This window comes from Lissotriton helveticus, chromosome 4_1, assembly GCF_964261635.1.
Source record: "Lissotriton helveticus chromosome 4_1, aLisHel1.1, whole genome shotgun sequence".
Taxonomy (NCBI): domain Eukaryota; kingdom Metazoa; phylum Chordata; class Amphibia; order Caudata; family Salamandridae; genus Lissotriton; species Lissotriton helveticus.
This window is the reverse complement of record NC_136063.1, coordinates 2,026,121,420-2,026,137,012: the sequence shown is the minus strand read 5'-3', so window position 1 is coordinate 2,026,137,012 and position 15,593 is coordinate 2,026,121,420. Positions and strand designations below refer to the sequence as shown.

The window sequence follows — 15,593 nt, the reverse complement described above, 5'->3', positions numbered from 1 at the left end:
GCCCATACTGCACAACAAGATGGAGGTGGGGGCAAACCCTGTTTCAGTGTTGCGAGTTGTGCCAAGAGATTACGGGTCCAGTTCCTGTTTCTTCGCTCCATGGGTATGATACCTCTGGTGGTTAAGAAAGCCTCTTCCGAGATTGTCTGTCCTAAACACAGTGATGAAGCCTATTGTTTCTTATTGTCCCCATAGTGCAATATCCACTGGTGTTAAATAATTCCAAAGGTCAATACTGAGTACATAAAAGTACAGATGCATGACATATTCTCCTGCATTTCAAGCAGCCAAACCAATCTAGGCTAGGTTATAAACGGTCTACGACAGGTAAAACGACAGGTAAAACTTAGAGCAGATCATATACCTGCAACTTTCAAGGCTCGGCCACCATTATCAGAGTGTTTAGTGATTACACATAAACCCCATTTCACACTGCAGAAACTGGTTAGAGATTCCAGTGCTGATACACCAAATCGTGTTTCCAGATATGTGTCTTTGGGAAAATGAGATAGTACAGAAGGGGATGTGATTCTTACGACAAACACAGAAGTAGTCATAGGTTTGCTGTTATTTACTACATTTTCACATGCAGTGAAGTTAAGGACTTCCGTCAGGATTTCAACCTTCCGCTTGATTTTTAAGCAGACTCAAAGAAGTTATGTGACACCGGAGGACTAACTAATGCAGCAGGGTTAACTTAACTATAAGGGAAAGAAAATGCAAATTCTGTGGCAAGAAAATGCTGCTTCGGTTACATGGAAAGATACATAAGGAGACGAATTAACTAATTCAAGGCAAAAAAATGTCTGTGGTAATTATGACAATTTATCCAGACATTTTAACACATATGGATCCAAAAGGGATAGTAATGTGGGAGAAAATGTATAGGTTTATTAAGAAAGAAATCTACACTTATTCGACACATCCGATTCAAAAGAGGTTTCAGCAACAATTAAAGATGTGGTTTAGCATGGAAGCACAGGACTTCTATTTTATATAAAATAGTTTGTCCTAAATATAAATTAGTTAGAGACACTGGAAAATGAGCCTGCATGTATACATGCATAAAAGGTGTGCTTTTTTTATTTCACGCACCCCAGATGTTTTAAAGTTGTCAGTGTATACACTTAATCGTGAAAGCACATGTTTCCACTCATAACCAGCCTAGGAAATACCACTGTGCATCTTATATTTATTAGGTACGTGTCCTACTAGGCAAAGCCTAAGTATTCAAGACAACACTTATAAATGCATGCAAAGTGTTTGGGATTCTTCTAAATCCCTCTAAATCCCGAGCACCCTCGTGAGATCTCTGCTGCTTTGAGAGCAGTGTCTTGAAATAACTGCGGCCTCGAAAACAGTGGGTTTTATGTAAACACGGGTATGCATGAATAGAGAAGCAAAACAACTTCATGACAAAGAAGAAATCATTTGTCTCACTGTACTTTAATTACGTTTAAATATTTAAGGATTTTGTTTCCTACTGCGATCTAATCTATTTCACAATAGGTCTAATGGGGAAGTTGCCATCTTGTGGGCAAAACTGACAACTGTTTATAGGCAGTAACAAAGCAATCAGCAGATTAAAGGGACCTGCTGACCTTTTCGTTATATCAGTCATTGTAATTGCATTTATATAGTGCTTACTACCCCTGAACAACGCGCGCTTTTTCGTCGAGTAGCACGCTACTCCGGAACCCATAACTGATTAGTGTTGAATTAGTATAGTGAAATATGAAAGTAATTTGATAGGTGTTGCATGGTGTCAGCAGTGCTCTTAATAACATTTTGAGCTGTTTGTTCTAGAAGCATACAAATATTTTGTAAAAATGTATAAAGTAGCAATAGATATTGGATCATGTGGAAATGAGGCACATCCTTATGTACAGAGATAAAACAGCAGCTGTGGAATAACATAATTCATGTGGTCCTAGGTATGGTATGGCTCCAAATGATGATGACCCTCTTCCCACTAAGGCCACATGCAAGTCTCAAGCCAGGAGATAAGCAGGCACCTCAATGATGTAGTGAAATTGGGCGAGTGCCTCCCATTGATTAGTCAATGCTGCTAAACTGCGGTGTGGGGATATATATATATGCTCCACACCGTACTCATACTGTGGTTTGCCTTGCACAATACACGCCTTTGGTGGGATGCGCATGTGTTTTGGGATTTGCAGAGTAAGGCAGCACAGTTCTGCACCCCATGGTAAATCTCCAGGCTTTCTAATATCCGTCTACAAGAAGAGGCAGATATGATACAGATAAAAGGATACCACAACTGGCCTCGAGGCCCTTGTTCGACTTGACACCCGCAACCGTTCAATTAGCTTTCAGCTCGCTTAGACAAGGGAGGTAATTGACAACTTTCTGTGGAGTCACAGGGTGGCTGTCATTGCTCTGGCATTATATCCCCTCTACTCAGCGTTGGAAGATAGCTCGCTAGCGAAACTCTTCCAGCTCCACAATTCACTATGCCATTGTATATGGTGTATATGGGTGACTCTACCATCAATGGTGGCCGATGAACCCCTCAGTGTAGAGTGGTGGATATGTCACTCCACAAAGTAAAAGCTTCTCTTCTAGAATTAGACTTCAGAACTACTGTCCAAGCAGTGAAAATGTCGCGTTACAAAATAGGCAACATATTCACCTCCCTCAGATCAACCAGACCCTCTTGAAAAGGACACTCCATGCAACGATTCACCTGGTCAGAGCAGAAAAAGCTTGACAGGATCAGCTGCATCTTTATTAAACTTCCTCTATGTCCGAGCACAGCCTGCAAAGTTTCTGCAGCCTCTGTAAAGTTGTAGGATGAAGAATGTCCCCATACCTATCAGCTAAGATCCAGAACTCTGATGGACTTTGTAACAATGGTAGCAGAAACATCACCAGAAATTGCAAGAGGTATAGGACATGATGACAGACCTTTCCCCTGCTATGAAGTCAAGGACTGGATTTCCATTCCCATCCCCAACTGGCAACCTCCAGCTTTAATGTCCAGAAGGAAAGAAACACCTGTGTCTATCACACAACAGTCAAAAGTAATAAGCAGGGACCCTCAAGTGAGGTCAGTACGGCAGGAATATAAGCACACAGTGGTAAAATTAACCCAAAAAGTGTAAAGAAACATTAGGGCCTTTCTATAATAAAGCATCGAGATTTAGAACGGAATAAGTAGGTTGGAAAACAGAAGCTCTCCTTAATAAACAAAATGAACTTAATGTAGCGTTATAGCAACTGCATCTAGTGACAGCACTTTAATTACCCTCTTCACAATTATGGGCTCAAGCCCCAGGTGAGTGGCCATAATGAGGGGCGGGTAATTCAAAGCCACTATTGCCTTGGGAAAGGGCAATAGGTCTAGTAACACCTGTATCCACATGTTGAGTTCACCTCACCAGTATGTTTATTTTTTCAAAGGTACACTGGCATTTGAGCTCATAATGGGTAGAGCAGGGTACTTAGGGTAATAAATTCCTGTAGCCCATCCAAATACCAGTGTGTCCCCGAAATAGGCAGGAATCTCAATGACAATACCGAAGGTCAAAATATCAAAGTTAATTATGGATTTACTATTTCTAATTCCACACGTTTCTTGACGCTGCATATATCTTCAAGGCGCATAGATGTGGAGTTAATAATAGTACATCTATACTTCCTCTATATGCAATTACCTTTCGAGATTTTGCCCCTTGATACTCTGTGCACGATATTAGTGAATCATATTATTCCTAGCCTCAATATTCCTTAGTACAATCCCAGTATCTTCCCGATGCTGCGTGATCATGGTCAACTTACTTTATTTCACATTATCATCCTTTAAACAAACGTAATGGTTGAATTTTTTGAGCACGCATGTGCTTGTAAGGTCAGCTGAGTTTACCTTCCAGCACCAGCGTGGAACAATCCCTCATTACCTCCTCCTCCGTCTTCCCTGACCCAGTCATTACATGTGAGATGTATCTCCAACCTGCAGAACTTATTTCCTAGCCAATAAAAAATGATTCACCTAAGATGGCTGCCATTTACCCAGCAATCCCATAAAGGGGAAACCGTGACATCACTTCCTGTCAAGACACCAAGCATAATACATACCCAACAGAAAGCAAAATATAATTAATCCCACCTCCGGGAGGGTGGGCGATAACCAGACTGTGTCAGGGAAGACCTGGACTCGGAGTAATGAAGATTACCGGCAAGTAACCGGGGCATTCTGAAGCTGACCACCTCTAGCCATATCCCAATTTAAAAACTGCTTTCAGGCCACACAAGGGCGTGAAAATCCTATTCAGGAGATCCACAGGGGTCACTGCTGGTAATTATTGGTCAGAGGAGGCAGTAAGCCAGCGGGTGATAATGGCACGCCGCTTCGCTCTGCTCTCGCTAATTAGCGCCTAGACGGACTAGGCCGCTCAGCGATGGACTGTGACTCCAGCACATGCGTGTATACAAGGGTAAGTAGGGCATTAAGAAGGAAAAGGAAAACTCATTGGCACCCTCTGAATCTATTGTTAACAGAAGGCTCGCTAATAGAGATGCAGCATTCTTAGACCATGAAATCTTGAGTTACAATTGTAAAACTACACCATTGCAATTACAGTGCAAGTCATTTGTAGTAAACAGAGGGGAATCACAAGCACAGGTGGGAGTGAGACACGCTCCAAAACAGCAAACTCGCCTGCCTTGGGGATGAGGCTGATGTTTTTCTGTAGGGACGGTTCAATGTATAATTCAATTGTGTGTTATGCAGGTAGTATGTAGATGATGACAGAAGGTTCTGATGAAAAGCAGCACAGCAACAACCCGTATTTCATCTAGGTCTCTGGATAGGACTTTGATCGATACTTATACGGGCTTCTGATGGAAAATAGAATCGCCACGCCTAGCCCCCTGGGCGGGTCTCCATCCTACAGCATTCTGGACCTTGACAGAGTGTACAGTAGTAATATGTGCACGCAACTAGCATCAGCGCAGGCTGATGACATCAAAGAGGGCAGCAGCATCTTTTATCTTGCCCCAGGCCTCTCGCTGGTGCCATGGACAGCACTGGTCCGTACCCAGGCCTCTCGCTGGTGCCATGGACAGCACTGGCCCGTACCCAGGCTTCTCGCTGGTGCCATGGACAGCACTGGCCCGTACCCAGGCTTCTCGCTGGTGCCATGGACAGAACTGGCCCGTGCCCAGACCTCTCGCTGGTGCCATGGACAGCACTGGCCCGTGCCCAGGCCTCTCGCTGGTGCCATGGACAGCACTGGCCCGTGCCCCGGCCTCTCGCTGGTGCCATGGACAGCACTGGCCCGTACCCAGGCTTCTCGCTGGTGCCATGGACAGCACTGGCCAGTGCCCAGGCCTCTTGCTGGTGCCATGGACAGCACTGGCCAGTGCCCAGGCCTCTCGCTGGTGCCGTGGACAGCAGAGGTCCGTGCCCAGGCCTCTCGCTGGTGCCATGAACAGCAGAGGGCCGTGCCCAGACCTCTCGCTGGTGCCATGGACAGCACTGGCCCGTGCCCAGGCCTCTCGCTGGTGCCATGGACAGCACTGGCCCGTGCCCCGGCCTCTCGCTGGTGCCATGGACAGCACTGGCCCGTACCCAGGCTTCTCGCTGGTGCCATGGACAGCACTGGCCAGTGCCCAGGCCTCTTGCTGGTGCCATGGACAGCACTGGCCAGTGCCCAGGCCTCTCGCTGGTGCCGTGGACAGCAGAGGTCCGTGCCCAGGCCTCTCGCTGGTGCCATGAACAGCAGAGGGCCGTGCCCAGACCTCTCGCTGGTGCCATGGACAGCACTGGCCCGTACCCAGGCTTCTCGCTGGTGCCATGGACAGCACTGGCCCGTACCCAGGCTTCTCGCTGGTGCCATGAACAGTAGAGGTCCGTGGTCTTCTGCAGTCATGCTCCTTATGAGCGAGGAAGTCTTCGAAGAAGCTTCATGGATGACAGACAGAGTTACTCACCCTGGGCAGTCAGAACCTGTCTCTGCAGGTCAGTTTGTAGGCATTTAATTTTTGGAATTAATATTTTTAAACCTGGGAGTTTGGGGGATGCGTGTGTGTGTGTGTGTCTTTGTGTGTGTGTGTGTGTGTCCGTGTCCATGTCTGTGTGTCTGTCTGCCTCTCTGTGTGTTGTATATTTAGGGCTGGGATGAGGAATAATGGCCTGTGCTAGGCCTTGTCTCCTAAAAAGACAGCGAGGAAAATAAAAACTATTACTGTATATTGTTACCCTGCACTTGTCTGTACCACACCTGATTGTGTCCCCAAGCAGCAGTTGTAACGGCACACTATTCTATATTGTCGTTTTGTAAAGTGCGCAGGCACTACGAGTGGCTTCTTCTAAGCAATGTCAGAAAATGCGCCAAACAGCATGGCTGACAGACAGGAGAATGCTCGCGCCCTATATCGTCGAATGTGGCACAGCAGAGAATCATTCTTGGAGCGCAAAGTGGTGATGATGGTGAAGCCTGTGAGTAAGAAAAGAATGACCGCAACCATTGTGGTCTTTGTGGGCCCAGGGGGAGAGCCTCGACCAGGGGCCTGACAAATTAAGCAGGCCAGAATATTGGTTTTTGGGCTGCATTTTGGGCTGCAGGTTCACTGTGCATAAAGTGCATGACACCGCATTAGCGTGGTGTCGTGCAGGTAGGCAGTCGCTGAAATGACCCATACCTTGCAAGCATCTCCTGGCAGTTCTCCATATAATTATTTGTTGTGCCATGCTAACAGACTCACGTGTCCATCGCTCAAATTACCATGTCGATATTGTATGTAATACCCTCCTTCCATCCTTTTTGTAAAGCGCTCTGATATCCTTCGGGATCTTGTTTGCGCTATATAAAACTTTATAAATAAATAAATAAATAAATAAGAGAGGTGGGACTTGTAAAGCGAGAGATATGTGCCCACCCTCCTTGAGTAGTTAGTTTGTGGTTGACTGTGCTGTTCCATGCGGCAGTCCTCACTTTGAACGGATAGTTCTGTAATAAAATGGTGCTGTGGCTTACTTTTCAGTCACAAACAGACCAAATTTAGAAGGTTTAAATTCCTTCTTTTCAGAGATCAATGATTATCCAGTAAGTATTATAGTATAAGTGTAGCCTCTGGAGATCATCAGAAATAGGCAAAGGACTGCTAAAACCTGTTGCTGGTGTTGACACAGGAAAGCTGCCAATTCTTTCGATGATCCGATAGGTTGGATCTTCTGCAATTAGGCCCAGTGTTACTGGAAGCTATTTTCAGCTCTGCGACAAGTTTTGAAAGTAAAGAACATATTTCGTTTTTGAGAGAAACTGCTTTTTTCGTTTGAATTCACAAACTTAGAATGGTACTGCTTTGGGTCAGGCGGATGTGATGGCTTTCTTGGAAGTTAACATTTTAAGGCAAGTGTGATATGAACAGGGCTGCAACCTGTACTTAACGTGTAAAGTGTGATCTTACTGTGTATGCGCGTGTTGTAGAGTGTTCGCAGTTGTGAACGAGACCTGAGTTTACCACCCTCGTTCACGTGTTAAGGAAGGTTCCATATTTGCAATAGGTTTTCTTGTTTTTTTTATGTTTATATTCAAAGTCATGCTTGCTGTACATCCTCGTTGTACATTGAATATATTCAATGTACTAGTAAAGGTGGGTGAAACCACAACTTAAGGGGGGAGCCGAGCTAGAGGTCTGACTAGCCCCCAATAGCCTGTGCATGAGCAGAGCCATGAACATGTTTGTCATGTAAATCCTGCAAGAAACTTCAAGTAAACTATAATAAAATCTCTTCAATATTCGAAAAAAGGTATTTCTTTAACATGTGGGAGAATTTAATTGTGGTGCACCATAATCACTACATTGAGTGGAATGTATTCGAAGTGATCACTTTAAACGTGAACTTAAAAACATTCGAACCCGTCTCCCTACCCTGATGACAACGGTCATTAGTGAACCAAGAGGTGGGTCATGTGCACTTTAAATGTGGCCTAGGCAGTTGCAACAGTATAGTGTATTAAATCAGGCACAAGAGGTATAGAACACATCCTGAGCTGATGTATACCGAGGTGTTCTCATATGTGATAAAATAACAAAGCAGGCGCAGTGGAAACTTAATAATTGCCTAGAATCAGACAGTTTGGTCAGGTGGGCAAAGTGGGGTTTGACCCCAGGTTTTCTGGTTTAACATTGTGCAGTTCAGACACTGGACGCATATCTCTTTGCCACTCCCATTGCAGCAATGGATATTGGTTCGCCTGTAATGCCTGGTGCAAAGGGCTGGCGCGTGGTGTCAGGCAGAAGCCACAGGAGGCAGAGCGATGCTCTTGTTGTGTCCGAGGACACTGAGGGCCTTATAGAGAGCCAGGCATCTGGCTCGAGACGTCAGGGACTCGTCCACCTCTGAGTACTAGGCTGGCCTTGTAACAGATTCCTGATGAGAAACAGCACAGTAGCGGTGCGTAACACCTTCTACCTTTGCAGCTGCCAAGGTCTCCCTTCAGCCCTTTGTACTGTACAGTTATTAGATCATGTGTCGGTGAGACTGGTGCTGATGTAGGCTGGGGATGAGAAACAGAACAGAGCTCCTTTTCATGTGGTGGGTGTGAGGAAGAGGTGTGTGCTTATGCAAAGGGAGCTGTACCTCTTTCCTCTCTTGCCCTGGATCCTGTCCTTTTAAGTGTCACTCAGGATTCATCTTTCACTTCTTCGTAAAGCACAATAACTGCTTTCTGTGTGCGGTGGGTGGGTTTCTGCTGTCCAGACTGATGAAAAACAGACCAGCGACAGCTTGTATTTAGCCAAGCGTCTCCGCTATGCACTGCCAGTTCCACTTAGGTGCACTGTTAGTAGTGTTAGTAGGGAGAAGTCGTTGCATTCTGTGTGTGTGAGTTTCTGCTGATGGGGAACATGCATTTTGTGATCACCTCTCACCTGTGGTGGTGGCACATTGATATTGATAAGTGCTCAGCATTTTACCAACACGTAGGAGCATTTTCTGTCAACCTTCAGAGACGGTTTAAGGCTGCTAGCGAAAAATGACCAGTTTTTAATTTGAGCCGGTGTTTGCAGGTGGGGCGCACCAGCACTCATTTTTGTGGACTCACACTTATTTTGCACTTATTTTTCCACAACAAACTTTGATCCTGACCAAGAGGGACAAAAATACAGAAGCTGGAATAGAAAGATAGAAAAATGTGACATAAGGAGAAAAAAGAACCTGCAAGAGTGAAATAAAGGGACAAGGAGTGTCTGTGGTGTGGATTAAAGAGGCATGAGGTGGAATCAAGCCTTCACCACCTTGGTATTTGGCCACCTGACCTTTGATACTGCCGGTCGAGGGCTTCTGAACACAACTTTGGGCCCCGGAATTCCTACTTTTACAAATTAAGCACTGACATACAGCCATGCACCAATGCCACTTTTCTGCCTTTGCATTTTTTTAGATGAAGTTCTACATTTGATGCTACCATTGCACTGCATGTAGGGTGTGGAGATGGCGCAGCCCCACATATACCCGTGGGAGTTCAGGTGGAGAATTTAGGCTAAAGAGGCCTTTATTTATTAGTCTAGAAGCAATAACTATGCGTTCAATTACACACTGCCTCGTGCTATTTATTCATTTTTATTGAAAACATTTTATATAGCGGGAACATGGCCTGTGAGGGTATCAGAGCACTTTACAAATGATCGGAAATAAGAAAACAGGGAAGCAAACCAAAACATAGTCAAGAGAGGTACAAACATTCCTGAAGTGCTGCCCGTTGTTTTCACAGCATGTCGCCTGGCTCTGTGTTTAGGGCGTTGTGCAGTGTGGCCTTCTCCTTTCACCCGTGCCACCTGGCTGGGCGTCAGGTGAGCGCAGGACACACTGTATTCCGCACACCTCAGTGCAGACATGAGTAAAGTACACACAGCTCAGTATACCAGCCGCATGGGAGGTAACCCCAAGACACTGAAGTCAGGTGATGTCCATGGCCAGACCCCCGCTTCACTTCTCGCTCTATGGGTCTTCAGACTAGATTATGACGACCGTGCTTGCGTTTTATAAATAATAAAAGAAACAAGCAAACATAGAACCTGGGTACGAGAGGCTGTTGCTACCTAAGGATGGAAATGGAAAACAGCTCAGTGGCACCTTGTTCTACTCTCCCTTCGGGCGCCTTATGCAACTTATAAGCTCCTACAAGTGTTCCGTGTACACTCATGTACACTCGAGGAGCTTTAGGAAGAGGTCAGAGGGCAGCACCCCTCTGCTCGGCCATCCCACCCGCATTCGAAGGCTCGTGTGAGGTCACCGGACTGGTATTGTGGTTCCATTTTGGGCGGCTGGGGTGTGGCCTAGACTGGTTGTTAATGAGGAAACTGCTTCTCGCTGGTCATGCCTGCAGGTGTTGTGAGGCTGTGTCATTCGAGGTCACGCTCTACCTGTACATGTTGAATCCATACACCGGTGAATCAGCCCGATGCTGGCACCGGTTCCAAGCCGGCAGGACGCAGCATCGTCTGTGATGGCGTCCACCCCTCCCGTGCTCAGCGGGGACCTCCTCCCGCGGCCTGCTGTGTGCGGCCGAAGCCGGGTGGCCTGGCAGTGATACGGGCGGCGCAATAAAACCGTGCGTTGTTCACACACACAATGAAGAAGTCGGTAATAAAAGTAATGACATTGAATCCCGTGCGTTCTGTTCCCAGGCCAGGATTGTGCACAACACATTGATGTACATATTGTTGCCTTGCCAAACAAGTGAAAGAGCAGAACAACACGCAGCAACGGGTAACTAGAGTGTCGTTTCTTTCAAGGTGGAAGGCAACTCTCTTCTATGTGTGACAGGGCTCACATCTCCATTAGACAACATTGTGATTCGCAACATACATACTTATACAAAGGTTTTATCTTCATTATATATAGCACTTAATAGTAGACGCCTGCGGTGTCTAAGCGCTGTAAATACAAAGTTGGCACTATTGACATTCAATCAACCGCGTATATCAGCAGCGAGCGTTTAATTCCAAGAGCCACTCTGCCCTGCTTTGAACGAAGCTCTCTGCTGAGCTGCTGTGTCCTACTTAGTATCTCATACAGTTAGGGAGTCAAGCTCTACCACCTGGAAGGAAGTACACCACCCATCAAGGCAGGCTCGTGACCTGGAGCCCTGGGGAGCAGGAGCCCCCCCCCCCTTAACATAGACCAAGTACATCTGCGCCCTGCTGGCTGTGCCTTGCCTCAGTGGTCTGTGAAGGGGCAGCATGATATTAGGTTTGCCATCTTGTTCAAATCAGCCCTGTCTCCATCGCACGACCTGTACCCACTGCTGTGAATAAGTGGCACAGAGGGGCTTGCACTCATGCAGAGTCCTTAATTCCTACATACATGTTGTGGCCAACTCGTTTTCAAGGTGACTGTGCGGCGGTGATTACACCCTGATGCTTTGTTTTCCAACTCCCAAACGTGAGCACACCTTTAGGGAAGGCGGTTACACCCTGCCGCATCATGCCAAGTTCCCTGGGCAGGGAATGAAGCCTGCTCGGTGCCAGGGCTGACGAGCAGCTCTGGCATTCCTCCTCAGGACAAGGCCGGGCTGGGAACAACAGCGGCTCTGGGAAGGCCAGACACCAGCTCTATAGCGCCCCAAGTGTCTGACCAAATGAGTCTGACACCTACAGGGGTAGTCTTTATTTGAGGGCAGGCCGAAATGGGCCTCCCACTGAACACAGGGCGACATGTTCTGCAGAAGCAAAACCAGTCTCCACTGCCCCAAACCCGCAGAAAATCCCTAAACGTCCCTTTACCATTGCCTGGGCCTGCCTCAAGGAGCTACCTACCCCTCCTTTTACCATAGCATGCGCCTGCCTCAAGGAGCTACTACTCCCTCCTTTTATCAGAGCCCGGGCCTGCCTCAAGGAGATACCCATCTCTCCTTTTACCATAGCATGCCTCAAGGAGCTACCACACCCTCCTTTTACCATAACCCGGGCCTGCCTCAAGGAGCTACTAAACCCTTCTTTAACCATGGATTGGGCCGGCCTCAAGGATCTACCAAACTCCACTTTTACCATAGCCTGGGTCTGCCTCAAGGAGCTGCCAACCCCCACTTTTACCATAGTCTCGGTCTGCCTCAAGGAGTTACCAAACTCCACTTATGCCATAGCCTGGGCCTGCCTCAAGGAGCTCCCAAACCCCACTTTTACCATAGTCTCGGTCTGCCTCAAGGAGTTACCAAACTCCACTTATGCCATAGCCTGGGCCTGCCTCAAGGAGCTCCCAAACCCCACTTTTACCATAGCCTGGGTCTGCCTTAAGGAGCTACCAAACTACACTTATACCATTGCCTGGGCCTGCCTCAAGGGCTCCCAAACCCCACTTTTACCATAGCCTGGGTCTGCCTTAAGGAGCTACCAAACTACACTTATACCATTGCCTGGGCCTGCCTCAAGGGCTACCAAACCCCACTTTTACCATAGCCTGGGTCTGCCTTAGGGAGCTACCAAACTACACTTATACCATTGCCTGGGCCTGCCTCAAGGGCTACCAAACCCCACTTTTTACCATAGCTTGGACCTGCCTCAAGGAGATGCCAAACCCGCAAGACTCTTGCTGCCCCGGACCTAGTATTGAAACTTCTCTATTTTTTGTTTTTCGGTTTGGCCATTCCTCGATGCAGGGCTCTGCTCAGTGCATGTCTGCAAACACAGGAACAGCCAAAAAGAAGATTTTAAAGCACTCTTTGGACAATATGTAAATCGGCTTGCATTGGAGGAGGAGTGATACAAGGGAAAAAGTAAAACCAAAAATGAGGAACAACAGCATTTTTGGATGCAAATGGGAAATATTGTTGACCAGTTGCAGATGGCTTTAGCAAGATCCAGTAGCTACAGCATGGCCCTTTACCATCTAGTGACATTTCAGTTACATTTTAACACTGCTTGGTGTTTGATGGCATCCACTGGTTTTAGTTCTCATTTTATTTAATCAGTAGATTTCCCTAGTTTGTGCAGTTGACCATTCATACATATTACAATGGCCTAACAGCCAGGAAGGAAGATGCAGTTGAGCGCTTGACCCTAAACCATGAGGTGATCATCAGGTCATGAGTTCGAGCCCAGACAAGCCCAGCTCAACCTTCACCACCCGAGGTCGGTAAACTGAGCGCTATTATATTGAGCAATTATATCACAGGTTATTTACAGCGTTCGAAACATCAGAAGTATGGCACAACGCGTCACATAAACTCAAAACAAGTTATCATGAACCAAAAAACAATAAATAGGTCCAGTAGAAACCATTTGTAAAACTAATTTCCACCAAGGAATCTTCCTCCTAGGTAAGGATGGCTTGCATCGCGCGCCTAGCAGAGGAAGTATTAATGTGCCCCCTTGCTTTCAACATCCTTGGAGATGGACGCGCACGAGCTGGAATAAATGTGTAGAGCAGAAGGTAATATCATGGAGCCTTGCCCTTTGACCTCTCAAACTACAACCAAAAAGTAAACTATGGCAATAGGTGTCTCCGCACGAAATACAACCCAGACAATGCACAGCTTACTGCCAAATATGTTGCTTAAAATAAATCAACGCAACATCACAACATCAAGGGAAAAGTGGTACCAACACTTACAGCCCTGGGACCCTCGAGCGGTCCAATCATTTAAGTCACTTGACCCTCTATATGGGTACAAAATGTAAAGTCCCACTGCCCTCCACAGCTGGAAGTTTGCACCACATCAGAAGCAGAGCTTACTGCTCCAAAGACTGGCGCTGTACCCTACCCAAACAGGCGCTGTGTGGGAAGGGGTACAGTGCCAACCTCTCTCTACTAACAGCAGCTGAACTCAGCCAAGTATACTTAATGCCACACTGTACGACACGCTTTGAATAACACACGAAGGGTCGAAAGGTGTCATCACCTCAACACACACTGTCAACGCTCAGCTCAATCTAGTGCTGCGAAGCCATGTGAATGGCATGTGTGCGCTATGTGAATATCAAACATAATACAATGCCATGCCATACCATAATAACAAACATAACATAACATAAAATAACATAAAGTAACATAAAATAACATAAAATGACAGAACATCACAGCAGCAGGCCAGGTGTGCCTACCTGGCCTCAAGTGGATGGCGCCCCAGCTCCAACATCCATGCTAGTCTCCCGGACAGGGAGGGTCCACGAAGGGGGGGGAGGGGGGTACTGCGTCCCTCAAGTTTCGGTTTCTTCCCAACAGGAGAGTGTCAGATCCCAAGACGTCGCAGAACCTCGTTGCCCAAATTCAACATAGCATCATTCAGTGCTGTCACCTCAGTTTCCAAAAATGGGAAGGAGCAAAAAATCAAAACCAGAATCCTGGAGGAAAAAATGCACGAATTCCCAGAAGCCCTGAAATAGTTCTCAGATAGGAATGAGGTCCAATGGGAGTTTGCAGAGGGCCGGAGATCTGTCGCCGTATAGACCAAAGTGCTGCACTTGCGGAACTGGCGCTAGGTGGATGGAGCGGCCGGGGTAATAATCTCCCAGGCTGGTTGTGTAAGCAGCTGCTGCTAGGTTCTGTCTAAGCCCTCCTCCTGCAGCTTCACTCCCTCCCTCGCTGGAAATGGGAGTGAGTGAGCGAGGGAGAGAGAGAGAGAAACTCGCAGAAAAGTAGGTCACCCCGCCGCTCGCTGCCTAACGACATCATTAGCAACCGGCTACATAGCTCAGAAATGAGGCTGGACTCGCCGAGGAGGCTGCCAAGGTGCCGGTCCGCTTCTTTTCCCTGCCGAGTGCCTGCTCTCCTCTTCCTGCAGGAAGAGGGTCCCCTATGGCCGTCCCTTCCCTGGCAGGACCCCCTGTCCGGGCCTGCGCGGCCACTGCGCGTCTCTGCGCCCCAGGCAGGGGGCGCACCGGCAGGTCAGCGCACCGACGGCTCGAGCATCCCTAGCGCCGGAGGACCTGGGAGTGGAGCCGGCAAAATCACGGCCGGGAACCCCCAGCGAGTGACGGCATCGCGCCCCGAAACAATACGAGGGGCAATGTCATCTCTCTGGCACATGGGTAGCCTCCAAATCATCAGGGAGCGGGGCAGGTACGGGAGCCGCGTAGTCATGCTGGCGAAGAAGACGGCGTCACCTCCAGCTGCTTCTATGGCAATGGAAGGGTAATTGCCCACATCATGTGCATGTGGTGGGCACTTCTATTCAGGACAGAGATGGACGGCGAGCTCTACCAGCCGGCCCTGGTACTTTAAATAAGATATCGATGGGGTCACTCTTTCGCGAGCACATGGCGCCATTTCTGTTGTGCGTATCGCTGCCAAATATCACTTTCTCCATGCAGATAAATATAATCTGTCATACCTCCCTTCCTGCCGTGATTGGGGATTTATGACGACTTATGATGACGTGAACACACATCTTTTCGCACCATAGAGGGGTTTGCAGCGTTTTCATGCCACAGGTGGGTTCTCTTTTCCTGTGGTGAAAGGCACCTGCATCTGTTTTGTGCCATACATGGGCATTCAAATCCCTTTTCCTGAGGTTATGGCCACCTGCATCAGTTTTCATGCAAAAGCTGGGCACATACATCACTTTTCCTGTGATTGAGGGGCGGCTACGTCTGTTTGAATGCCATAGGATGGCACACCCATC

The 15,593-nt window shown here is 47.5% G+C and overlaps 1 protein-coding gene across 1 annotated transcript in view; it reads right to left on the bottom strand.

Moving 5' to 3' along the window:
- Window positions 1-14,352, bottom strand: part of PASD1 (PAS domain containing repressor 1) — a 477,069-nt gene extending 462,717 nt beyond the window's left edge. Inside the window, exon 1 of the mRNA XM_078685964.1 lies at window positions 14,074-14,352. Within this exon, the coding sequence (XP_078542090.1) occupies window positions 14,074-14,108 (35 nt within the window). The 5' untranslated portion in view covers window positions 14,109-14,352. The remainder of the gene's footprint in view (window positions 1-14,073) is intronic.
- Between the last annotated feature and the right edge of the window lie 1,241 nt (window positions 14,353-15,593).